We start from the raw sequence: 27,881 nt of genomic DNA on the forward strand, positions 1-27,881 counted from the left end.
GACGTTTATGACACACCAAGCCGTTTGAAAATCGGTTGAAAATTGAGCAAAATATAGTTATTTCAACACTACATGCACAATAGACTTTAATGTTATAACTGGACGAGCGGTCCTGTCCTAAGATGGCCGCCGTGTGACGTCGTCGGGTCCCATTGGCTCTCAGCGCCGGTAAGCCATCTAGCCTTTCTATACATGTCTATGGTTTTGACCGTTAGACTGATGTCTGCAGCTGGTGAAATAAATATGCCAAGAACGGCTAAAGATGACTCTTCTCCATCGTCCACTCTTTTCCTCCGAATGCAACGCTAGCTGAAACAATAGTGCAACATAACTCAACATAATCTTTAGAGTAATTTTATAAAGGTGGAAAATTAAAAACGTTGAAAAACAACAGTCGTGTCATTGTAAAACAGCTGTCGGCAGCACGTAAGTTACCCTAGTTCCCGCGGCCGTAAGCAGTGTTGGGGTAGTTACTCAAAAAAAGTAACTAGTTACTAGTTACTAGTTACTTCTGTAAATTGTAATGAGATTACTTTACTAGTTACTGCATTTGAAAAGTAACTTCACTACTTATTACTTTACTTTCCCGTTTCTTAATTTACCGTGTAGATACATGGACAAACATAGCCCTATCATCATTTAGCCTGCATGTCCGCATAGTGTTTATAAATGTAGCCGATAATAATGGCATGTAAAACCATATAAAATAACAATATCCCTGTCTGCACAAAGAAATATGCCTCACTGTAAAATCTACGAACAACAGGATTATGTACGTGGTGGTAGACACATGATCAGGGCTGGACAGGGATAAACATTATATTTTATTTTGACGGAAACTGCAAAACTGAAACTTTCTTCTCCATCTGTATTTTGACCATAGACCGTATATAAGAGATTTTGACAGATACACTGACACTGCACGCTCGCTCAAAGCCCAAAGGGGGAGGCGTTTAAAGATGTGATTGGGCCAGTCCAGTGTCAATCAAGAAAATAACCAATGGGCCAATGTTTCATGGGCCGTTCTGTCAGAAAAAAAACTAACGCTGACTTTTTTTAACCAATGCATTACACCGGCACTTACCCAGCGCCGCCAATTAAGCAAAACAAAACGAATGGGCCGCCGATGTACGAGTTTTATGAGCCGTTAAGACAAACGAACAAAAAAGTTTTAGATGCATCGGATCGGCGGCCCATAAAGCCGTGAATCTCCCGGTAGTCCCGATGGCCAGTACTTGCCTGCCAGGGCATAGAGTGAATTTCTGGCAAATATTTTTGTCCTTTCGAGCAATAAACTTAAAGTAATGTGAATATCGCCACTGGCCGAAACTCGCGTCTCCGTCCTTCGCACCAGCAGCTACGTCACTCAAATCGATCTCTATGGCAACGGTGCCCAGGCAAGCACACACACACAGGCGTGCACGCACCACTTCGACAGATCAGAGCTTTACACACATGAAAACACGGCTTGGGTAACGCAGGAAAGCGCGTTCAGTCTAGTAAAGTAGTATAGTTACTGATATTTTTAGTGTAATGCGTTACTTTACTTCGTTACCCAAAAAAGTAATATCGTTACTGTAATCCGTTATTTTGTAACTCGTTACCCCCAACACTGGCCGTAAGTAAGTGATAACCTGCTCTTACAATAACTGTAGGCTAGGCTACTGTTAACCCTTTGTCGACCCGACTGTCCTTGTGCTAGGTAGGCCTAAGGTTACTAAAATAAACATACTATAAAGGTAAGAACGAAAAAAATTAACGTGAATTTCTCGGGCCAGGTAGCGAGAACGTTCATTACATCAACTCAACACGAAGCGGATTGGAAATCGGCGAAGTAGGCTATAGCCTACCCTTTAAACATAGCCCTACTGCACATTTGCCTGAATTAATTCACCATACAGCCTATTAAAGGTAGGGTAGGTCAGAATTGTCTAAAAAAACTTTTATTCAAATTTGTTTAAACTGTCTTTATATACCAATGCATAATTAAAATGCAAGTACTCTGAAATAGAGAGTATAAAAAACCGAGTGGCTCTAGTGTATTTAATCTTCAATAAACACAGCTCATTAATTCCATTCACTCCCACCTAAAAACGGGTGCGCGACTGCGCGCACGTGGGCAGAGCCAGTAATAGCGGCGGTAGTCATGGCGACGGAGAGTGACAGTCGCGCAAGCCAATCCTGTGATTCGTCCCGAATGGAAATAATGAGCTGTGTTTAATGAAGATTAAACGGTCTAGAGTCACTCGATTTTTATACTCTTTTTATCAGAGTACTTACATTTTAATTATGCATTGATATATATAGAAAGTTTAATCAAATTTGGTAAAAAGTTTTTATATAAATCCTACCTACCCTACCTTTAAAGTGCCAGATTAAATGTTTTCATTTTATCAAAATAAGTTGTGCGTGTTTACTGACATCTGTAAGACGAAACTGAAAATGAGATTGTTATACTGCTCAGCTACTCAGACGTGTGACACAAAGAAATGATCGACGATAAGTATAGGCTTCATTTGTAGGCTACATGTGCTCAAGGCAAGCCATGGAAACAGTCTAAAGTAAACTGCTCTGCTTATGTGCACTTTCATGCAAGGCAAAGCACAGTTAGAATGAGTTATGACCAAAGTTTTCTTTCACATGTTCTGTGACACACAGGTTTTTCTCAACTGGTAGGGTATGTGAAAAATGTATCAAAATAATTTAAAAAATTGTCACTCCCCCTCCCCCGCATTTTTTTTCTAAACTTTTTTATTTTAGCCTTCTGTCTTTTGCCTTCGTAGGGCAGGATAAATGAATGCTACTTATCTTTGTAGAGCTACTGTATTTTTCATAAAAGTGTATACTCAAACAAAAGATCCATTTAATTAATTTGACTGTAAACCAGTCATAGCTCTTTCAACTAGACCAAAACTTACACTCGTTTATTACTGCAGTTCAACCATGTTGTCTTTAAAACATAGACGATATAATTTCAGGCTACCGCTTAATCGTTATATAACAGACCGGTTCTGGGCAGTTTCATTTCAAATAGGCTAATCTGAATTAATTGTGCGGCGCTGTCAAATATCTTTTTACTGACTACGAACATTTAAACATTAAATTAAATATATAGCTACTCACTGTTCGGGTCTTCGTTGACTTCAAGTCTTTGTATGATCTGTTCTGACCAAGCAGATTTACTGCTTGTTTTTTTTTTGTGCTGTGTGTTGTTATATAATATTGTGGACAAAGGCCAAGTCTGGTCTGAGACATTCATTAAAGGGCTGGTGTAAATGATTTATCTATTTAATACTTTACTTTCAATTCACGAGTTTCTATTTGGCACACGCACATAATTGTTGTAGACAAGTAGGCTACATAAGTTTGAAAAGTTGAAAAGGACTCATTTTCATCTGATACAGTCATGGTCAGAATTAATGGCACCCCTGGTAAATATGATCAAAACTGGCTGTAAAAAATAAATCTGCATTGTTTATCCTTTTGATCTTTCATTCCAAAAATTGCCAAAATTCTAACCTTTCATTGAAGCAAGAGAATTGAAAGTGGGGCTAAATCACATTATGAAATAAATGTTTTTCTCCAAAACACGTTGGCCACAATTATTGGCACCCTTTTATTAAATACTTTTTGTGCACCAAACCCATCTTAAGTGTTTGCTGCCAAAAAAGCGATTTTTTTGGTTCCTCTGTCCATAGAACGTTTGAAAAGTACCAGACACTACTGGCACTTCAAACGGGACGGGTTCTATGGTCAGATGAAACAAAAACAAAAAAGCTTTTTTGGCAGCAAACACTTAAGATGGGTTTGGTGCACACAGGGATAAAAAAGTACCCCATGTGTAAAATGAAATACTCTGCTGTATATTTAATGCTGTGGGCCTAATTTTCTGCCTGAGGTCCTGGACATCTTGTTCAGATACATGGCATCATGGATTGGATCAAATACCAACAGATAAAAAATTGAAACCTAACAGACTGTGCTAGAAATCTTATAACGGGCCATGTTTGGATCTTCCAACAGGACAGTGATCCAAAAACAAATATCAAAATCAAAACAAAAATGGGTCACTGAGCACAAAACCAAGATCTGCAATGGCCATCCCAGTCCCTGGCCTGAACCCTATAGAAAATGAGTGGGCTGAACTGAAGAGAAGAAGCACCAACATGGATCTGGGAATCTGCAGGATCTGGAGAGATTCTGTATGGAGGAATGGTCTCTGATCTCTTGTCAGGTGTTCTCCAAACTCATCAGGCATTGTAGGAGAAAACTCAGAGCTGTTATCTTGGCAAAAGGAGGTTGCAAAAAGTATTTAATAAAAGGGTGCCAATAATTGTGGCCAACGTGTTTTGGAGAAAAACATTTATTTCATAATGTGATTTAGCCCCACTTTCAATTCTCTTGCTTCAATGAAAGGTTAGAATTTTGGCAATTTTTGGAATGAAAGATCAAAAGGATAAACAATGCAGATTTATTTTTTACAGCCAGTTTTGATCATATTTACCAGGGGTGCCATTAATTCTGACCATGACTGTATTTACATTAGTTTCATTGTATGTAGCTGGACATTTTCATCAAATAAATCTATGCATGTCTAGACCTAAAGAGTCACATCTCCTGATATACCCTTGCAGCATTATTTTATTGTAAATAGTGAACTATTTTAGTATTTTACTAAATAGAACTGAATATAATGTTTTAATCTCTCAACCAATACAATATACACCATAACTCATTTCTTAACTGACTGAAATATTCTTGTGTATGATAACAAATGGTGACTGAGTTGAACAGATGTGTTCATTATACAAGCGGTGGCACGAGGAAAACTAAAAGATTATTGTGATCTATTTTTCATGTCTAGAAGTGAATCATCAGGCAATTCACGTATTTCAGATTGAGCTTGACAGATTTCTCTAGTGAAGAAAAAAATGAAAGAAAATGCATTTTTGAGCCAAAGGGCACGTATTAACCCAATCTCATTGGGTTGATGATGAATTAACGCATCATATTTCTCCTGGTGGGCTTTGCATATTGATCTGAGCATTGCTCATGCATTTAAGAAGACAACTGGGAGATCAAACACTTAAGCTATGGATTCTTTATTTAGATGTGGTTTGCGACTAATGAGTAGGGAAATACTAGCTGTTGTTTGTCCCTGAGAAAGCTCATTTCCTTTCCTGCCACACTGCAAAACTAATGCCAGACACTCCCAATGACTTGCACTATGATGTATGGGGAGGGGTATACTATGTGATGCATTGCTCTCCTTTCACTTTCATTTGTACCTTAGAACCATTTGTTTCTTAAAATCAATGCCACATATTTCTACAAACATTCTGTATGTTGTGCATTTGTGGCAATTAAATGTATTAGATCCCCCCACCCCACCACAAGTGAATGAGAAAAATGTCTGACTGTAGGCCTACCACTTCTTGACTCCATTGGTTTAAGCTGCTATGATTTGTAATGTCGTTGCATTGATTATGTCCATTCATCATTTTTTCGACCTCTTCGTGCAGTAAATTTCACTGTGATTTTACAGTATAGTCCATTCGTCATTTTCCCTGGGCATTATTCCATGTGTAGCACCCGATATGTCACAAACTGAAACTGTACTTATGGCTAGTGTGATGATGAAGCCTCAGCTGAAGGGTCTGATGGAGTTCATCTAGGTTTTATAATCACTTTTATCATTAATTCTAGCATTCATCTTAACAGGTGTCCACACTAAACAGACGTGCTTATCACCATTTTTATTTTATTTTACAACTACAGCCTCAATTATAACATCTAATATTATTAGGAAATGCTTCTTTATAATTTTGTAAATATACTCATACTAGATCAGTCCTTTTATGTTTTAATATTTTTATATTTAAAATTTACATTTTGAAACTGTTTGGGGTTAGTACATTTTTGGGGGGGATTAATTGGTCAAGAGTGACAGTAAAGACATTTATAATCTTACAAAAGATGTCTATTTAAAAATGTAAAAATCATACCAGCACCAAATATTTGAATGTGTATATCTATTTTTCCATGACAGATGATTAGGTCTCTTTGAATACACAAACGGTTTCATATACAACAAACTTTCAGCTATTGGGGTACTGCTTTTCTTTTTCTCAGTAGTGGTCCTCAAAAGACGAGACACGTCCAGCACTGTTTACAAGTAGCCTGAGGAGCAATAAAATGAGTTAATCTTAATTGATCATGGAGAGCGCCCTCAGTAGAATAGGCAAACTGTAATAACTGCTCATATTAGGATGCCCTGTGGGTCAAAAAAGCGATTTCAATTAGTAATGTAAGGTCTTTTATATCCACTTTTATTTTTGCCCAGTGGCTCTTATTAAACTTTCCTTTATAAAGGAAATGATTGTGGATGACAATGGGTTTGGGCTTGTCAGGATAGTGCAGACTCACTTTTTAACCCTGCTGGCTGCATGGACTCTTATGCCAGGGGCAGTGCCAGCCATTATCTGCTCTGGCCTTCACTATCACAAGCCTGTGTGCGCTGTCCTAACATTTCCTTAACACGGTTTGCCTGAATGCCGGACTTAATGTATCATAATCTTTAAATGAACACTAGCGAACAACTGTGCCCACCACTCGATTTAGGCTTATTGTGCCGTAAATGAATGAAAAACCAGTATGACCAGTGCCTTTAGGCCGCTGACTGCCACAGGCGTTGACCTGGGAAAACAAGGTTTAGTACAATTGATAGATAAAACAGTGCTTGGATTGTGTTCAGTTAACAATGCAGTCCTGCATCATTTTGAGTTTTATCAGCCACTTGAGTAAAGATGCGATCATAAAAATAAGCTCCATTGTCGAAACAATAGCATAGAGATGTATGAAGCAACTCTCACACAGAAGTCGTGTTTAAATCAAGCAACTTTTTTTTTTATTGGTCAGTGCAGTGAATTTGCATGACTAACTTGAACATGAGTCCTCACGCGAAACTCACGGTTGTGCAGATTCGTATGGGAAGGAATGGCTCGTGAAATTTCACTGGTAAATGGCCGCACATTAACATTTGCAAAATATAGCCTACATTTGGAATTATGGCAATATCAGGCATACAGTTAATTCTAATATAATTCTTGCTTTCTTAGTTCATAACCTTTATTATGTTCAAATATTTTTTTTTACTCATGCACTTGCGAAAACCTCCAAAGGCTTCACAGGGCCATATGCAGCTTTGAACTAAACCAGAATTAATATATATTTAATAATATATATATTTAACTTGACTTATTGGTCTTTTGTCTTTAGATTGTCATGAGATCTTTTCTTAGCTAAATTGAAATTTTAGAATGTTATGAGTGTTTGATTGCATTGGCTCCTATTAAGATTATGTCACCTGACATCAATTTCAGTGGCAACAAAGTTTTATACTACAAAGAGAATGTCCTACAAACTAAGACAGTTACCAGCATATGCTGTTTATAGCATTGTCTCAATAGCGCTCTCCATGGATCTGGGTGGAATGGATTGCTTTGTGTGAAGCAGAGAGCTTGTAAAAATAAATAAATACATAAATCTCAAGCGAAGAAGCACGAGGTTGATGTGACACAAGGGCCCGAGATGTCATGTGAACCCTTAGTCCTCAAATTGAGCAAAACTTAATACCCCATTACCCCGTTTCCTCCCCTCTCCCGATTTCTCTCCCCATAGTGCTGCTTAATAATTCACACTGTGGGCTATTGCATTTCCACAATCTGAGACTCTGCTAAAATACCAAAGCTGGTTACATTCCCTCACAAGTGTTTGAGAAGCACAAACGTGCTTCATGAAAGTGCAGCTCACTACTAAATGTGATTCGTTTTTACTAGTTGTTGGGGAGCTTGCTCTGAGGTGTAAAGGCAATGTACCATAGCTCTACTTATTTTGACTATCTAATAAAGATTGATTATTCCTAACACATGGTACTGTCACAGCCTTGCAATTCATCATGTATTTTCCTCTGCATTTTTAAACTCTAATTATCCTTCAGAGCTTAATGTGTCATCAATCCATAATGAATGCCTGGATCGTTTAAATGTTTTTTTGTTTTCTGAAAAAAGTGTCAGAAAATCAACACAGGATTTCTCTTGATGGCTGACAGTCATATTTTGAATATTAAAGGCTTTCTCTAAAGTTTTCATGACAGATGTTTTTATTTTTTTTTGTAAAATTTTATTTATTTATTATTTGCCAATAAAAAACGGTCCCATCTACACTGATAAAAATGATTTTGTGGTGAAGTAAAATACTACAGAAAAAAACAATGTAATTTACATGAAAAAGTTAGTTCAGGCAAGAATAAAAAATAAAAACGAAGTAAATTCTATATTAGTACTCAATTCAATCATGTAGAAATGAAAGCGTAAATATCAACATATTATAAAATTAAGTAAAATTACTCAACTTTTCTGATACTGGTGTTCCCATCATGCTCTGGGCCTTGAATAATGAATGAGGTTGATTTTTCACTGTTTTCCAGCTGTATTTAAACTATTTTATCATTGCTTTTGTTGTTAGGATTAGTAACTTGCCATTTTGTGACATTTGGAGTTCATTTTCTACTCGAAATGACACATTTAAACACAAAAACGATCCATCAAATGTATAAAGATCCATCAAAAGTATTGCGGTCTCTGCGTTCACTCACACAACTTCTGAAATGTGATGTCTCATACAATATCTATTGTATTAATTACTTAGATGTTTCTAAGTAAAGCATATATTTTAAAAGTGTGGTTTTATTCAGTTATATTGTTTGAGTGAAATGTATTGCAAAGGAAACTAACTAAATAGATATTACACAACCTTTTACTGGCCAAGTAAAAATGACTTATTTTCTTTGTTACTTTCACTTAACTTAGTTAAGTAGAGTTTACTTAATTCCATATGTGACATTTAAGTTAAAAATATGCGTGTGAAATTTACTTAATTTTTCTTTGGCAAGTTTTTGCACGAATTTTTTAAGTAAATTTTACTTATTGTTTTTTTTTCATTGTAGTGTTGATGATACACAAGGCAAAGTGACAGCAGGGAACAAAAACAAAATTGCAAACAACAAATTGTGTGCTGGCCAGAGTTTGTTTTGTGCTGTAAATTATTGTCTGCCAACAGGATGAAAACTTCTAAATTTCAAGTGATAATTAGAATCCAAAATGTTCAGGTTCCTGTTCAGCTTATGCCATGTTTTATACATTTGCATATTGTTTGGCTTTATAATATTACGCTTTTTCCTATAAATGTTTTTTTTTTTTACTTTTATACGGTTAACACTTTTGGTGCTGTGTTGAGTCACTGCTCATCCAATGTGTAATCTGGGTTTTGCAGCAAAAAGTTTAGAAGCAGTATTATCTCCTGTTGTGTTATTTTTGGCCACTAGAGTGCTGCAGAAAGCCATTCTTATTAGTTGAATACATGATGCAAAAAGAGTAAATTATGCCAAACTGTTAAGTGTAACTATGGTTGCTCTAATTGTATTGTATTTTATTTATTTATTTTATTGTTTATTTAACAGGGACAATACAGAAACATTGCTATAATTTCAAGCAGCCGATCTTCCACACGCAGACTTCTAACCAAAGGCTAATTTTCAGCCCCAGATAGGCTTTTTTTAACAACAATAAAACGATAATCACACACGAAACTAGCAAAAAAAAAAAAAAAATCTAACAAATTTAACAATAATAAAAGAAAGATAATTTTATTAACCAGTTGCCTCAGAAGTTCAATATTAGCAGCATTCTTTTATTTATTTATTTCTACAGTGTCTGGTATGAACATAAAAGTGATAGGAAATGATTTACGGTGTGGTGTATAATAAATACCACAATATCATCATAAATTGACATCCACTGATGTTCTCTCCAACCTATATCAAAATAAAGACTCTCATTTTGTAAAAATGAGGACACACAATCAACAAATTAGCCTAAGTGAGAGACATTTGATGTATCACGATCTTTTGATGAAGCAATAAACTCTTTTACATCTCGTAGAAATGCGACAAAAGAAGCGTATATAATGGCAACTGATAGCTTTTGCCCTTCAGAAGCGTTTCATTATGTTGAGTGGTGAGTGATGTATAGAAGGTGTTGATCCTCCACAAACCCTTTTTCTTTTCCTCAATCCCTTCTCATTCACTACCCTCAGAATCAATATATAAAACTCCCTAATCCATTTGATTATCCTGTTGCCAAACTGATTCCGGTCAGCTATACATGAATGGGAAGTCACTTGAGGAAAGATGTGAGAACCCAAAACGTCTGCAGGTATTTTTGTCATTTAAAATGTTCATAAATGTACAGATAACTAATCAGAAAGTGTCTCTTTGGTGTTAGAAATAGAAGTTTCATAAGACTTCCAATATATTTAAATTATATATATATATATATATATATATATATAATTTGTTTATTTTTTGTGACCATATATTTTTCAGCTTGCATGTCTTGTTTTGTGTGACATATTACACTATATTATTTTTGCATAAATAAAATATTGTATATATGCATGAGCATGCTTTATTTAACCCCATTTTATATTATGGTCTATTTTGGATAAATCAGTATTCACATGAGACATTTTGATGTTTTACTTTTTGATTACTTATTCCAAATGTTTTTATTTCGTTTTATTTGTAGCACTACCGCTCAAAACTCTCTCTGTGTGGACCGGGATTCTGTAATTATGTTCACAGTTCACAGGCAGACAGTAAATATGACACTTGGGGTGCAGATGTTTGCCAACAGCACTGTAATCCATTCAGTTATTAATTAGGCAAGCTGGTCCTGTCCCTCTTCCTCCTCCCCTCTCTCTCTCTCTCTCTCTCTCTCTCTCTCTCTCTCTCTCTCTCTCTCTCTCTCTCTCTCTCTCTCTCTCTCTCTCTCTCTCTCTCTCTCCTTTTCCTCTGTGGCTATCTCTCCTTCCCCCTCATATGTGCTTAGCTGCTTGGCTAAGTGTTAGTGTGTGTGTTTGTGTGTGTGTGTTTGCACTATCTGTGACTGTCTGTCACAACAGCTTAATCCATGTTGGCAAACTGAGGCAAATGGGAAATCCACTGATTAGTATTCATGGCCGTTACCAAAATTCCCCTTCCAACTCTGCCGTCTGCATTGGAAAACTTATGTTTGTCGAGGATATTTATTATTTTGCATTTCCAATAAAAAAAAATAAAAAAAATGTTACCACAATTTTTTTTACTATGAACCGCATGAAGAATGATCTCCATCATTTCATGTTGATTTCAGTAGCCAAATCATAACAATACTTGCATATCCTGTTCACGTACATTTGTTGTCTGATGTCTTTCCAAAGCAAATATCCAAAGGATATCCAATGTAACTACTGGCGCAAAAAAAGAAAAAAAAAAGATTTGCACAGAAGATTTGGTGTTCAGAACCATGGACAGGGGTTAGTTTACAGAATGTCCCCAAATTCAATCCTATAGACAATATCTGACATTTGCATACAGTTTGCTCTCTGCCATGACCAATCCAGATGTAGATGGGCGGAGTGAGAGTACAGATTCGGAGTCTGAGGTGGGAGGTTTTACATGAGAGACTCGAGGAGATGGGTACACTGCATTGATATCTTCCACGTTGTGCGCGAAAACCACACGATCCCTCCCCGATATTACGCAGTCTATTTAAACGCAACAACCACACACCCATTCCATCACTCACCTCTGTGGTCGTCTCACCTGCACTCGCGGTGTTCAGGAGAGGAATCCAGTGATGGATCAAGACAAGTACCTGCCAGAGCTCATTGCCGAGAAGGAGAGCTTGGACACGTCGTTCGTGCACGCTATGCGCCTTCTCGCGGAAGGTAAACTATGCCGCTTTCTGCCATCATTTTTAGGCTCGTGTCTGTTTGCTGTGGCGTCGCTGCTGTACATTGTTTGTGTCGCTATCGCGTATACAATATGCATTAATCATATGGACGCCCGTTCTTGAACCATGTAAGAATGAATCAGACGTGTCAGGTGTTTAATTTATGTTTTCAGGTGATCATTTAGTTAGTAATATAAGGGAATTGTCCACAGACAGGCTTGGTCTTTATAAATATTTTTTGTGTGTGTGGGGTTAGTATTTTGCAGTTATTGGTAGGCTATACTCAACTTCGTCCGATCAGAAATTAGAAGCAACAAATTTTCAAGCACCACAAACCACAAAATATATTTGGCGGTTGTTCTTCAGTTCATGCAGTTCAAAAAGTTCATGTGCTTCAACGATGTGTCGCTTCTTAATTTATCACAGACATTAAACCCTGATTTCAAGCAAAGACAAACGTGTAAAATATAAAGCGACACATCGTTGAAGCACATTAACTTTTTGAATCGCATGGACTGAAGAACAACCGCCTCTTGGTGCATGAATAGTGTTTATAGCCTAATACTCATTCTTTTTACAATTTATATGGTGTTATCTCTCATCTTCATTTAATAGCCTAATCAATATGCTAATTATATACATGACTTTCAGGGAAGTCTGGTAGCCTACTTTAAAGCAATTTAGTTTTTCTTAAAGAAATGAAACGTGCTAAATTATTAAATGTTAAAGTAATTTGGATGTTCGTCTCGACCAAAATCGTCACATCTTAAAATACAATTTGATCTAAACATTAAATACAAAACACAATCACAAAGTTATCGACTTGTAATGCTTTGCACGTACCGCCCAAACCAGCGTTTTGTATGATGACCTCCTCTGCCTAACGAGCTTTTTTGTTGTTGTTGTTAACGTTGTATTTGGCTATGTCTTATTTTATTCAAACTCTGATCAATAGCTACTGATACGTTTGAAAAACAATGTTCCTCTTATGAAAACACTATGAACTTGTATGAAAAAATAATAACTTTTATTCCCCTTGGGGTAATTCTGGCTTTAATTCACTTCTCACGTTATAAATATGCTGCTCTGTTGATCCAATGTTAGGTTAGCCTATCTCTATCGATGTAATGTCCAGCACTGGGAAGTTGTTTAAATATTGCATTGCCAACCCCATTTTTTACGAGTGTAAGGTTATGACGGCAGTCAAACATGGTAGCATTGCTATGATCTGAAAATATTATAGTTGGGTAAGATAAAAGTAGTCCTTGACAGCTCATCAGATAGTAAGCAGAGTAATTAAGAGGCAATTACGGCTATTACAAAGTACTCACACTGGCTCAGATTATCTCAAGTGCAGGGGAGCACAGTGGGGTGCGTGCTGTTGAATAAGCATGCATATAATTAAACGACAACCGTTTTAACTGGTCCAGGTTATCAGGATTTTTTGTCAAAATTTTACATCAGTTACTGTAAACTTCAGTTTGTTTCTTAGAAGTGTACCTGCAGCACATGCATCTGTTGTGTTGTATTAACTCACGAAGGTTATTCATCTTCTTTCAGAAACAAAAAACAGTATTCAAGCTCATGATATGGCATTGTATAAAGGATTATTCATACCATTCAGATGAATTTGATCAGGCTAGTCTATTCCGTCTGAGAGTTAGAAAATGAGTGAGCTGATAATTCAGGTTCTGAAGAATTGGAAACTAAATCTGGCTGTGCATTCTCAAGAAGGGAAATGCTTCCAGGGGTTTCTGTAACAAATGTGTCCAGTAACAACCTCACAAATGGTGCAAAATAATTAGCCGTAATCTTAAAATCAAATCAAGATGTGTCTCTTCACAAAGGGATAAGTAGTCATTTATGCTATCTTTCAAGTGAACTAAATTGGCCATGGTTGTGAAAGCCATATAGCTTACGTCACTATTAATCAATCTGGATATTTTGCCTCTGCACAAAAAGGCTTATTGAACTGGAATTAATGGTAATTAGCGGCAGTCTAGTAAAGATACATAGACTTCTGTGGGTCATATTTAATCTAAGTAGACACCCACTGTCTTAAAAGACTTAATTTGTAGTGCTTTGCCCCAAGACATGCAGAAAAAGAGTTTGTGTATTTATTTGAATCTTATTATCTTTGTTATATTTAGCTATTGTCATGTTCAGAGTTATATAATTACGTCATAATATAAAGAATGCTATTTTCTCCAAAATACATACAAAAATGACTGTATTATCTCTCACCTTGGTAGCACATTAGTAAGATTGTTGCAATAGTGGCAAGGATTAAAAAAACAAACCTTGTGGTTTGTTAAATTTCATGCTGAGCAACTGGTCGTCTGCCAGTGTTTATTTACCCAAGCACATCTTTGATTTATTTCAGAATGTCGAATAATAGTCAGGGTTCTTGGCACTGCATGCACCTTTAGGGCCAGAGATCAGTACAGCCGACCAGAACATGAAATGTTTCTGGCCCATGCTCAGAGAACATTTTAACTTGTGTTTCTTGTTAAAGATTTAAAAACTCGACACTGTTTTGTTTGCTGTACATTTTGGGATATTAAAGGAATTTATATCGAATACTTTCTCTCTCGAAGTTTCTGGGTTTAAGAAGAGTTCAGGCAAGGAGTCTCTCACAACTTAGTTATTTTGGTACAAAATTTGTCACTCCCTTTAAGAGGGAAGTGATTAATATTACAACGGCGATCAATACAAGCGTAACTTATCCTAAACACCAGGCGGCCTGGAAACAACTGACGACTAAGCACTTTAGCTAATGGCCCGTGCCTGCTGTGTAACTCTAATGTCTAGACCTCTCTGAAAGCACACAATTCCAGTGCAGTATATTCACGGTGAAAGAACTTGCACAAATGATTAGAATAGTTATTTTGAGTTTTTTTTTTTATAATGTGAAAAAAGAACTGATACTTATCAGCATATATTTTAGTGCAACAAAGCAAAGTATTTTTTTAGAGCTACACACAAAAAAAGAGATGATAAAGGGAAGCTTTTGATAATCTGCTCGACTTTTGGCTGTTATCCAGGAGATAATTTGCCTTGCAACAGATATAACCGTGGATCACATAATAGGGGTTGACTTTTTTCAGTTAATCTGTATATCGGTATCTAATACAGTAGTTAAAATTAAAATGTCCTACTCATTATTTAAAAAATGCATTTATGTAATCAAGCTCCAAAAATGTCTCGTTTTAATATTGTGGGGTCTGTGATGTGACGTGGGCAAATAAAGGGTCATTGACAAATAGTTTGACATAATCGTACCATAGGCCACGTCCACTGGCATTCAGTCAATGTACAACTGACACCTGGCACGAGTTTCGCGTCAAAAGCAAACAGAACCCATTATACTCACTGGCTGTCTACACTGGATTCAGTATACAGGTGCCCGTTCAATTCCGGACGTACTCCATGTGTGTCTGCTGACAACAGGAAAAATGGAAGAGTAAAAGAACGTTCAATTCGACGCGTCCTGTTTAAACGGCTCGTTGCTTCTCTGTACAGACTTCAGAAGGGTCACCTACATGAGGAACAAGTGGATGGTTTAGTTTTAATTGCGTCCTGGATTGAGTCGGAGGATTATATGTTGGTTGGTTCGCAGCATTTGACTGCAGATTGTTTTCTAAATGAGGCTCAGTGTAACGGAAAGTTCGCAAAGAAAAATTTGTTGAAAGACAACGCCAATTGTATTGGATCTGACTGTAGGGTGAATTCGAGTTGATTGGGACACTTTTTTTCCAGTCATCTCAATGGCAAAAAGTGTCCCAATCAACCTGAATTCACCCCACATCACAGACTGTAAGTAAACAATGAGATAATGCTTTGTTTGTAAATTACAGTTTTATATGGATAATGTTTTTAAAGCATTCATATTTTGCAGTGACGTTAGCCAATCATAACAGTGGCCGTTTTTGAGCCGCCCATTAAAAACGGATCATTTCAGACTGAGGGTTAGAATGAACGGTTGAAAATATATATATTTTTCCTGCATATGTCTATTTGTGTTTATTAAATGAACCTCAAGGAACATTATAATAACAAAAAATATGTGTCAACCCCTTTAAGTTCATGATATATCATGACTTAAAAGTGATATAAGCAAAATGTTGACAGATTTGTCTCAGAAACTGCAGAGAGATAGGGGACGTTTGACTGAAGGAGACTGTTTAAAGTTTATGCATCGTCTCCGTCCAGATGCTTTGATTTCCAGGTTAGACAGTCCTCTTCAGAGAACCACCAACCTGGAATAAGCTGTTCCTCTTGGGGGAACAAAGAGAATGCTTCAAATTCCAGTCTGTCATTTTGATCGTGTAAAGCACATTGCTGAATTGCTTTTATAGAGGTGACTTGATGCAAACTACTTTAGAAAAGGACAGACTGCTGCTACTGCATCCACTCCAGTGTCCGTTTTTCTAAAATAGAGCCTTTTGCCTCATAGGGACAAGAAGTGAGGCACACAAAAAAATCTGCTTAGCAACACATTTTAGGAATGGATATTAAAAGGTGGTTTTAAAGATGAGGCAGGATTTTGCGGAAACGTTTCCTCGCTTAAGAACTCTTCAATACGGAGATGAAAACAAAATATTTAAATCAAAGTGCTTTTATTTGATTTAAACAGCTGGTCATTCATTGCTGGACAGATGTTTGTGGTAGATGGTGACTCAAATGAAAAGTTTTGAATCAGACTTTTAAATCAGAGAATGCTTTTACAGTACACTGTAAAAAATTAATCATGGGTCTTGTAATTTTCATTAAAAAAATTAAGGTGATAATTAAAAATATTGTGTATATTTTATTAAGAAAATTGTGGTTCATTGTTGTATAGAAAATATTAAGAACATTTCACTAATAAAACCAAGAGATACATTTTCCAATTTTTTTTAATGAAACACAATTTTGAGGCTTGAATTGAGGAACGGATTAAGCTGATAAAATTAAGGAAAAAAGGCTACCTATTTATTTGAAGAGAATTAGCTCAATTATGCGGCTTTATTTAGAGACACCATTGTTAGTTCCCAGCATGCTTTGTACATGGCTGGAAATGGAGAGGAAATATTGAAATGAAGTGTCATTTATGTTTTTTTGAGTAAAGGGAAACATCTGTTAATGTTTAATGTTCAGTTATTTTTGACATTTGAAAGAGTTTCTATTATGTTAAAGTTTTGACTGTTACCATTGTGCAGAAGAGTAGGGCTTTAAGTTAGGTTGAATAACTGCATGTATTAATACCCTGACTGTGTTGCTTAGTTCGTTGAGCAACAACTTTGCTATAATGCTAGTGCAGTAACAAGTTTGGTCCTGTGCTAGCAGCATACCGTCTTTTAATAATGCAATATAACGCGAGGTCACTCTAATTCACACACTTTTGAGCATCAACTTAAAATAAAAAAGCATATTTCACTAAATATTAAATTCATTGTATCATAGACTAAATAATTAAGGTGATTTTACATGATTTATTCAGGTAGATTCCATAAAAGAAATCAAGCCTTAACTACTCAAAAATATGATGTTTAATATTGTTACCATTTTTTTTTTAAATTTAATAGCAGTAACATTTTTTACAGTGTAAATATTAAGCTTTTCCACAACTGTTTGATTAAATTGTGGTTTAAACAACAGTAATATACGACTCTTAAGGATTGCTGTGCCTTATAGGGAAAATTCTTCTACATCTTATATAGAACAGATTGAGTGTCATATTTCAGTAATCAATCATACTCTATCATAACCGAGGACATAATATCTACAGAAAGCTATCTGTTAGTATTTATATTCATCTTAATGGCAGTTGCTCGGCTGGTGCATCATCACTAAGTGGTAGTACGAGATTTGGAATCAGTTTTTTGCTCAGTCTCAAAGACCTTCACTAGAAACTCTTTTAAGGTGTGATGTCAAAGGATGCTTTCAAGAGGCCTCAAAAAGTACACTATGTAGGCGATTTGGGGTCTACAGTATATATGTGTTTGCATTTTTTTGGTGCTTTTGAATGCCAGACGGTGTAGTTACAACATCTACCAGCAGAGGCTAATGGGACTATGTTAACCAACAATTTATAAACCATTTTTGCTTCTGTCTAACAGAGATTCATAACCCATTGCTTTGAGTTTAGTGGTTGTAGAATAACTGCACATTTTTGCGGTCCGAATTAACCAGGATATTCAAGTGAGTCTATTCCTGCTTGAGGTTTAATACACGCGTCTATCGCAGGTCAAATGCTTCCAGATGTCTTAAATTACTGATAATGAATGCAGTTGATCAAATGTGTGATCTAGCAGTAACCTTGTACTGACAAAATGAAATCATTAGGCCAGAGAACGTGTCTAAAGATAAAATGAATGTTTAATGATATGTTTCTACTTTCATAAGCAGCCTTTTAACTTGATTTAGTCGTCCTGCAGAATAAATATGACCTGCGGATTGCATAGTCACAGACACTGATAGACTAACTATCGCAGTCTTCCGGACATTAGTATGTAGAGTGCGAGCTATTTAAAATGGGTATGTTGATAGGATCAGCTGTTCCTAACAGCTTCCCATTTGAAACCTTATCAAGCCACAGCTCCCTATCACGGAGTAATCATGTGCAGGCTAATAGGTTAATGCCAGCTACCTTAATATTTTGATAAATATGTTGATGTTGTGCCACAGCTGAAATTGATAGATGGCTTGATACCCTGTTCTAAATAATAAGGGACGTGCCAGGTCTCTTTTATGGTTTGTAGGCATTGGAGGCCACAGGAAGACCTAGTGTAGCTGTGAGATATAGAATTGTGATTCTACTAGAAGTTTTTATTTTTCATACCTTCTCTCAGGCTTATTGATGGAACAAACGATTGCCAGCACCTATTTGTGCCTCAGCATCATGATTCTTTAGCATGTTGCCTTCCTGGAGTGGTTGGCTGTGAAAACTGAATAATGATGGCTTCGGAGGCAGTATTTGGAGGTAAGAAGGCATCAAGGAACAATGAGTAACAGTGCCTTTATCCAAGTTGGTTTTTGAAGCCAGTGTAGATTTAGATCCTTTGCGGTCTAAAATATCCCTCAATCTTGTGCAGTTCACGGTTGGTGGAAAGAATAATGGAGTGGCTTAAAATAGCGCTGAATTTTTTATTTTACAAATTTTCTTTTTCAATGTTTGAATACATTTCTTCAGAGAAGAAGGTGCAAAGCTCACTTTTTTAAGTATTACTTATGAAAGGATATGGCCTTTATACATTTTTACCACGATTTTTATTTTTCCTTGGTTTTCTCAGTAGCGTAACTGGCACAGGCAGCTTGTGTTTGCTGTGAGATATATACGTACAGTGAAGTGCACTGTATAGATTGTGCCTGAAACTCCAGCTGGAACAAAGGGTTCCCAAGTGCCTTTGTTTCTCTGGCTGGATGGCAGGTTTCTTTTTCTTCTTGCTGTTGCAGCAACACATTCTAAAAATGGGATGCCTTTACACTTGCTCTGAGAGCCAGTGAGTAGCAGTCTCATGCGAGCGTGTTCGGGGACTTGATGAAATACTATTCTTTGGGGAGAATGGGAGAAGGCTGACAGCAGGTTCGAATGGACTTGTCCTTGTGCTCCTGGAATAATTTGCATGTGTTTGCTCGATATTAAACATATGGCAGATGTTAATGTGCACTTTGGCAAATGAAAATGAATTAAGTATGTGATTTAATTTTTTTAATATATTGGGGGCTTTACATAGGTGACGCTAATGTGTGGGATCTAAAAGCCTGCAGTCTCTGTCCCTGTGCTCTTCTCAATGCTCATCTGTAGTGCAGTGTGAAAGGAGACTGAGCAAAGCTGGAGCAGACACTATTTTGTCCTTTTAGTGCATGACAACCACACACTAATTTTCTTATTCATGCATAATGCGAGCCCCCCGGCAAAAGTTCAATTAAGGAATCTTCTTATGATTGGGGAGCCATTTAAATTGTAATGGAGAAAAGAGATTTGCTAAAAAGCATGTCAGAATGATTTTAGGCATGTTTGTGTTTTTGTCTCTGTGTTACTGTTATTGAGATGTCCAAAGCTGCATGAATACAGTCTGCAATATATGTGCATACATGTATGTTTAATGAACAAATGAGTCAGTCTTTTTTTCAAATGAATGTATGAACATGAGGGCACTTTGGTTGTGTGTGTGTGCGTGTGTGTGTGTGTCATTCAAAAGTTTGGGGTCAGTAAGATTTTTGTTTTTGGAAGAAATTAATGGTCGTATTCAGCATGGAAGTATTAAATTGATCAAAAGTGACAGTAAGACATTTATAATGTTACAAAAGATTTCAAATAAATGCTGTTCTTTTAAACTTTCTATTATGAATCCTTGATAAACATTGATAAGTTTATCATTTGCATGTGTTTTTAAGCCTTAAATACATATTTCAATATTCAAGCACAAGAAAGAGCAAAAGAGAACTAAATTTAGCACTCGCGGGCTGTGCGAGCAAATACTGAATTGTTATCTTGCACTTGAACAGACAAATTCACAAAATATTGTCAAAATTCCCATCTTTGCAAGTATCATAGGTGGTTATGTCTTAAGGGAACAAAAACAGCTGCAGGGGGGGGGGGGGGGGATGCAGGTGTAGTATTGGTTCCTTGCATTGTCTTAAATTGACAGATTCGAAAAACAATCGGGCCAGTAGAAAACATCCTTATCGTTGAGCCCTGAGGATCATGGGACACTGAACACTGGAGTATATATATATATATACAGTATATATATAAAATACATTCTACCTGCTGGGTGAAAATTGACATTCTGGTGTAAACAGTTCTGTTTATTATAGCTGATATTTTTAAAACATGATTAGATGATAATTACATTTAAAAAACCCTTTGTAATACATTAACTCTCCTGATTCGTTTAGCGGCACACTAACTTTGTTATGGCCCCCCCGAAATGTGCAGAAACCAACTGTGCTGGCATCTGTCAACCAGCCATCCTTTAGACCTGACAGTTTATTTTCCTACTTATTAGAAGTTCAGAGAGCAGGGGAGAGGAGTGATGCAGCACACGGCTCACTTTTATTCTAATTATGAAGCGAGACAGGATGTTCTTTACTGTGGAGGTTAAACATTACCGTTTGGTGTCTTTTCCTGCCCCCTAAGAAACATCCGGGGAAAAACTATTATCATTCACCCTGAACTGTTGTTCAACCATTACAACAAATTTGTTTCGGAGACATGGATGCTTAATGCCTGCGTTAATATTTGACTTAGAAGCATCTAATTGTGTGGAAGTTTTTGTGTAAAAGATTAATGGTCCAGTGTGTTGAGCTGTACGACATGTAAATATTACCTCTGACTAAACTATAAAGAAATATCTACATTCCCGCTGGGCCAGTAAGGTTAATTAAGTAATGTAAATTAGGGTGATGATAGATGATGCAAGGTGATGTATGATGGGGAAAGAAATGAAAAGAGAAGAGGTTTCTAGTAATGTCTTGGGTTTGAGATCGGCAGAAGATGGAACCATCATAATATTCAGAAACTGAAATGAGTTTCCCTAACTCATCTGAAACAAATATTATGAAGCCTATTGTAAAATCATAGTGCTGGGAAGTGGCACGTTCAAACATGTCAAATTAAAAAGTTTTAAATGGCAGAATATTACACGAAGATCTCACTCTTTGAATATGCCGTGTTTGGTGGATAGTTTTATGTCTGTGTTTTGATCTCTGTTATTCGTTGACTGCATTTGGCAGAATAATATTGATATTAATCAGAATTTGATCCTATTTTGACATTTTTCAACCAGCTTTGTGTTGTTACGGTAGAACTGTGTACACTTTTCCATGTTTCCTACACATATCTCCCAGCTTATTTGTCAGCTAAAGACTCCATGACTGAAAGTGTCCAAATTGGGGTTTTATTACTGATCAAGCACATCCTGCAATGTGGGATTTTCATTATAAACGTATGTTGTCTATTCTGAATGGAATTGGTACTGTGATTATTTTCCATGGTACATTCTTAAGAAATATTAAACACAAGGCTGGTTTGAGTAACATACAATTAGCCCAAACTAGTTAACTCCTTTTTCACTTTTGTCAATTGTCAAGGACAATATGTCCTTCATATCCTGTCAGTCATCACTTTTAGCTAGATTTAATCATTCTTAAAATACAACTTTGTAGCTTTGTATGAGTGTGTCAGGAGAGCGCAAAGCAATTGTGCACTGATTCTGTTACAGATTACGGAGGGAAAAAGTGAACACAAAGGAATTGTAATGAATAACCTTGAAATGATTTTAGGTTGAAAAATGCATTTTACTAGAACAAAAGGGTGATTCGCCTCCCTTCTTCATAGCAGTATTATCCTAATGTGGGTGATTTTGAATTGCCATGTTCCACAGGGTCCTGATCAAGAGGTAAGATGATGTATTTTACAATGTGAAAGTCACAGTTAAAAGTTTCATTTTCCAGCCAGCAGGATGTTATCTTCAGGTTTTCAAAGTTCACTACGGTTGTCTTTTTGATGGATTGTTAGAAAAAGGTGAATCAAGGGCTGCAAAATGTATTATATATCAGGGAACAATACTGTGGGCTGTGGCACTAATACCGGTATTATTCGGAAAACCATACCAGCCTGTTTTTTTTTTGGTCAATTTGTGGTAATGGATCGACTTCAGATTGTTTAGGCCCAAAGGTCTTTTCACATTTTCGTTTGTCTTTGAGAACGTTATTATTTGGGTGGATCCAGCATCCAAAAATTGGTTCAAGCTGAACAAGGATCATATAATTCAGTCTAGAATCTTCTTGTGAACTACGACCGTAGAGAAACTTCACAGAGCCCTTAGATGAGTGAATACATTTGACAAGTTTCATTCTGTGATGTGCACATTTTTCCTGCTTATTGAAATGTCAAGAGGATGGAATTTACAAATGAACAAATTGTGCAGCGAATAGATTTAGCTGGTTTTTAATAGTTTTTTTTTTATTTGTTTTGGATTTGAATGCTTGAAGTTTTTTTTTTATCTTTGTTCATGCGTCGGTGACCGTAAAGGGCACTCCTTAAACAAGCTGGACTGAAGTGTTTTTGGAAGTGTGTAACAACAGATGCCAGAGAAAGATGCCAGACCAGAATTTAAGCCTGAATCTTCCCTATTATGCTGCAATACTCATTCCACAGGGCCACTCGCCCTTGAAATTGTTATATGCATCAACTAAAAGCCCATTTGTGGATTTTTTGGTCTTTTACTCACTCAATAAGATCAGATGACCATCTCCTAAACAGCACCCAGAGACTTTTGTTAGTTAGGGTTGTCATGCATGCTTGCATGGCATACTCAAGAGATGACTTTTAATAGTTTTTAAGGCCATATAAAATCAATGAAATCCAAAAACACATGAGGTCTTACAGCACTGTTGTTAGTTTCATGTTGAATTTGTTTGTTTTTCAGCTCACTGGCAGTTCGTATGATGCAAAAAGTCAAAGGAATACATGAGCTTTGTATTTTGAGAGATCAGATCTTTTCTGTGCAAATAAAATAGCATTCCCTGTGCATTACAATGAGATACATTTGCAGTTACTGAGTCTGCGCTAAAGTGCTTTTCATGTTTCAAATGCATATATTCATAAGCAAGAGGACAAATAGCTTATACTCACATTCCTATGCTACAGTTTATGTCTATTTTTTGCAGAAACAAATATTATTTCAGGATGTGTCCATAGGCACTTTCCATAAAATAATTTCTCAGCATTTCATATTGTTAGGTCTCCCTTTTATGGAAGCTTGTTTTCGCCACAGAATAAAACATTTTAAAAACCAATTGCCTCTTTTTATCTCATAATTGCAAGTTTACATCTTACAATTCCGACTTTTTATCTCAGAATTGCATGATATAAAGTCGAATTGCGTGTTATAAAGTAAGAAATGTGAGATATAAACTCACAATTGCAAGAAATAAACTTGCTGTTCAGAATTTTTTTCTCACAATTTTTTCTCACAAAGTTTATATCTCGCTATTCTGACTTTATAACACGCAATTGCGAGTTTATATCTTGCAATTCTTACATCTTTTCTCTGAATTGTGAGGTATAAGCTCTCAATTGCGAGTTACAAAGTCCAATTCAGAAAAAAAAGACTGACTTTTTTCCTCTGAATTGCGAGCTCACAATTTTGACTTTACAACACGCAATTGTGACTTTATATTATGTAATTCTGACTTTATATTGCGAGTTTATATTTCACAATTCTGACTTTATAACAAGCAATTGCGACTTTATATCATGCAATTCTGACATTTATAACACACAATTGCGACTTTGTATCATGCAATTCTGAGATAAAATGTCTGAATTGTGAGATGTAAACTCGTAATTGTGAGATAAAAAGTCGCAATTACCTTTGTAATTTTTAGTTTTGTGGCGAAAACAAGCCTCAATATTTCCAAATATGCCTCATTTTCAGCCTGGTCTGATTTCTTTCATGCCTCTCAGCTAGAGAAAAGAGTAAGACGACAGGAAGAATGGCATCCTCAGGACTAAAAGCTTCATAAATCAATCATCAGAATCAGGAGACTTTTACTTAAATCATGTCATTGTTTACTTTTGTGATACAATTTTCACCCTTTCTTGCTGTTGTCCTTCTGCAGATTCTTTGCTATTAGTCAGTTACAGCCGCCTGAGAGTAAGTGTAAGGGCACGACCTCTGTAACTCGCCGATTCATGGATCGCCTCAACCGGGATCTGTATAGTGCTGGAGAGTTAGAAAGAAGATCTTCAAGAGAAAATCGGTTAGGTTTAAACAAAGCAGTGGTTCTTAACCAGGAGTTTGCTGAAACCAGGAGACCGGGTTCCACTGGGGGGCCTTAGCAAAATTCCCTGCTGATATTTCAATTGATAAATTATTTTATGTTCAAATAATCTAAATGAAAATGCTAAAAAATAAATACTTAAAATCAAGATAAACTCAAATCTAATTTCTTTTTATTTTCTCTTTATTGGAAACAGTTCTGCTATACAGAACATACAGTATCTTCTGGAACTACAACTTTAATCTTGGTTAATTAATTTTAATATATCAATAAAATGTTACAAGCAACTTAATATATATTTCCAATCTTTCAATACTGAACTTTGAATATTGGGTTGGACAATTTGAGTCAAAAAAGTTGAGATATCTATCGATATGCTGAAAATGGTATTTTTAAAAGGCACAAAGTTGGCCTATCTTCTGATTCTCAAAGATTGGTGAAACATGTTCATTATTAATGTGATGAACTAGGTCTACACCTGTGGTTACTCTGATAGGACGCTAGGTTAATCCTCTGTTTTTGCACATAATTCCAAAATATTATATTATAACTGGCAAATAATTGTTTTCTATTGTAAAGCTTTGTTAAGATAATAAGTTTATTTAGAAAAAAAAAAATTCTGCGATCATTACTGAGGAACCAAACAGAGAGAAAGTTTCCTTTAAATGTATAAAGGGACAAGAGACCCAATCAGACCACCAAACGCTCCAGGACTTGAAAAGGCATTGATGAAATTCAGACTGATTCCTCGCTGCTACATGCATAGAAGTGAGAGTGAAACAATATGTTTTTCTGCAGGTATAAGCAGCCGAGAGTCTCACCAGAGGGGAGGTGAAAAATAATGGTCTCCCTTCACCTGCTGACTTCCCTTCCCTTCCTTTTCTCGCTCCATGTTTTACACGAGTTGTACAGGTTCATAATTCTCAATTCTGCTGAGCATTAATTTAGCAGCGACAGAAGGGGTTCCCTGGAGGAAGCCAGGTGACAGCTTCATTTCAAGCCTCTTTAATGTTGTGTGGCTGCTAAGTCTCCGGCTCAATTCTCAAAAGCACCATAAAATTCCTCAAGCACAAAATATTACAGTTTTGCGCAGCAGCTTTTCAATTTGTGTTTGTCATGCGAATGAGGGCTTAGTAGGCTTACGCCGTCAAGTTACGTTGATGCGTTCTACGCTGAGTGTTTATTTAATTGTTGTTAATAAATGTTCCACTGGAAGCTGAGAAGATCTGAAAGCCTTTTTTGGAGTTTTTTTCCTGATTTTCTAGATCGATTCAAGGCAAATATTGACATTATTTGACCTCGACACTTTGTTTTTCTTTCATTTAGAGATTGAAAAGTTCGAAGGAGACGAGTTGAGGAAAGATGGTGAGGTGAAGAAATACTTGGATATCATCAGCAACAAAAACATCAAGCTATCAGAGCGCGTGCTGATCCCGGTGCAGCAGTATCCTAAGGTAAGACCTCGGTGTTCCATGCAACGTACAAAGGAGTGATGACGCGAGTGCCAAATCAATGTTATAGTCATATGGAGATCAGAGAGGATCGAAAGCAATTCATTAGCTTTATGGGATCGCTGTGCTCTTGGTAATGACTTAATGCGTTCTGTATCTGGCAGGAGCAAACTAGACGGTGTCAGAATCTGATTTGTGCTGCACTGCAGATCTGCTGTTATTTACACCTATATATTTCTGTCCTGGTTCTTGGCTTTCTCAGAGTAACAGGCACGCCACAACTTCTAGCTGTTCAAACATTATTCTGCCTCATCTTGTAATCAGGAAATTAATCTTTTTTTTTTTACTTATTACCAGCTGGCATCTCATGCATCTGTTAGGAAATGTCAGCTTCTTCGTGCCAACAGTGTTGCATTTTATTTAGCAACACGGTCAGTTTTGGACCAAGTCTGTTGATTTATTGATCATCCTGTGGGGCTTTGACTTTGTAGCAATTGTATTTATGTTGATCAGTTTTATTTAGATTTAACAGCTGGGGTATTTAAATGTGCCATAAAATAAGACATGTAGTGTATTTGGCGCTTGGTGGTTAAGCTTGATTTCCGCTGATAGTTGATTATAGTGATTCAGTCATTAAAGTTCCAGAACTGCCTGGTTTGATTCATCTGGAAACAATATTACATGTTGCACATCACAGGTTTCCCATTAATAGTAAAGTCAGTGCTATATTTTAAATGGAAACAAAGTTTGTATTTTAGGTAACTGGTTATTTACTTCAGACTACTCTATCGTTATCACGTTCGGTGCACACGGCACTCTTTTATTCAGCATTGTTCTGCTTTAAAATGATGCTTTGAAAATGAGTGGAAAAAGCCCATGAGCATCACACAGACGGATCCATAAAGCTTCTGAGCTTCTCATATGCTCTCGTTTTTTTACTGTTTCTGCTTTAGGAAATGAATCCCTGGAGCACTAAAATGCGCAGACTGTTTGATGGGTTTAGTAGATTTGTGCTGTCGAAAAAGAGTACAAAGAACACGCCTTAGGTTTAGATTTTACATGTCTTGTTCGAGTTGTAACAATGGCTTTTTGTTTTCCCAAATCCCTCTTTCCTGAGGATCTTGGCTGCTTTGTAGTTATGGTAATTTTATGGGAAAGTTCTCTTGTGATATTCTTGGAATGTGAGAAATATCTGTAAAATGCCATCTTATTGATTGATATTAAGTGTAGTTTATGTAATTTTTTTAGGATTTTACTTTACATATTGTTTTTGTTACAAGATAAGAGGGTGTATTTTTCTCGCATATAAGCAGATAAAAGATTTGTGAAGAGCTATAATTTTTTGGATGCAAGTTTTGTTGCGAAGTGTGACTGCACAAAATAGTGTCAATGCATGCAATATTTTTTTTTTGGTATCTAATCTTAGCAGCTTAGGTTATTATTGATCTGAGACATGACATTATATCGGTATCATATCGGTTATAGGCCAGTATATGTTTTTTATTTATCTGTATGTCAATTTTCTGAAAAATGATCCTATTTTCACATTTAGATGACCTTTGCATTATAACTCACTTAGTTAATCATTAAAAACACTAAAAATTTAATAACACTTTTTTATTTTATTTTGAGCGAATCTAAAATTGAGCAAACATTTTTCTTATGTTATGTTATAATGTTGTGATGCTAAATTCACTTGCAGTTAATTAATACAAATTTACAAAAATGTATAAAATTCTAATATCAGCCATAGGCTATCGGTTATCTGCCATTGCATTTATCGAATAACAAAATATAATACACAACAAAATAATTATCA

At 36.3% G+C, this 27,881-nt stretch overlaps 2 protein-coding genes across 6 annotated transcripts in view; one reads left to right on the forward strand and one right to left on the reverse strand.

The window, feature by feature from the left end:
- Positions 1-3,230, reverse strand: part of LOC307010394 (isoaspartyl peptidase/L-asparaginase) — a 28,402-nt gene extending 25,172 nt beyond the window's left edge. Inside the window, exon 1 of the mRNA XM_079635016.1 lies at positions 3,124-3,230. The gene's annotated coding sequence lies outside the window, so the exon portion shown is untranslated. The remainder of the gene's footprint in view (positions 1-3,123) is intronic.
- An 8,270-nt stretch (positions 3,231-11,500) lies between these two features.
- Positions 11,501-27,881, forward strand: part of khdrbs2 (KH domain containing, RNA binding, signal transduction associated 2) — a 63,257-nt gene continuing 46,876 nt past the window's right edge. For 2 of the 5 annotated variants that reach the window (XM_079635013.1, XM_079635010.1), the window contains exons 1-2: positions 11,560-11,829; positions 25,938-26,065. In XM_079635013.1, coding sequence (XP_079491139.1) covers positions 11,739-11,829; positions 25,938-26,065 — 219 coding nt within the window. In that variant the 5' untranslated portion in view covers positions 11,560-11,738. Of the gene's footprint in view, positions 11,830-25,937; positions 26,066-27,881 lie in introns of all 5 variants that reach the window. The other 3 variants (XM_079635011.1, XM_079635012.1, XM_079635009.1) reach the window with 3 other exon arrangements.

Source organism: Phoxinus phoxinus, assembly GCF_949152265.1.
Source record: "Phoxinus phoxinus genome assembly, chromosome: 14".
Lineage (NCBI taxonomy): Eukaryota > Metazoa > Chordata > Actinopteri > Cypriniformes > Leuciscidae > Phoxinus > Phoxinus phoxinus.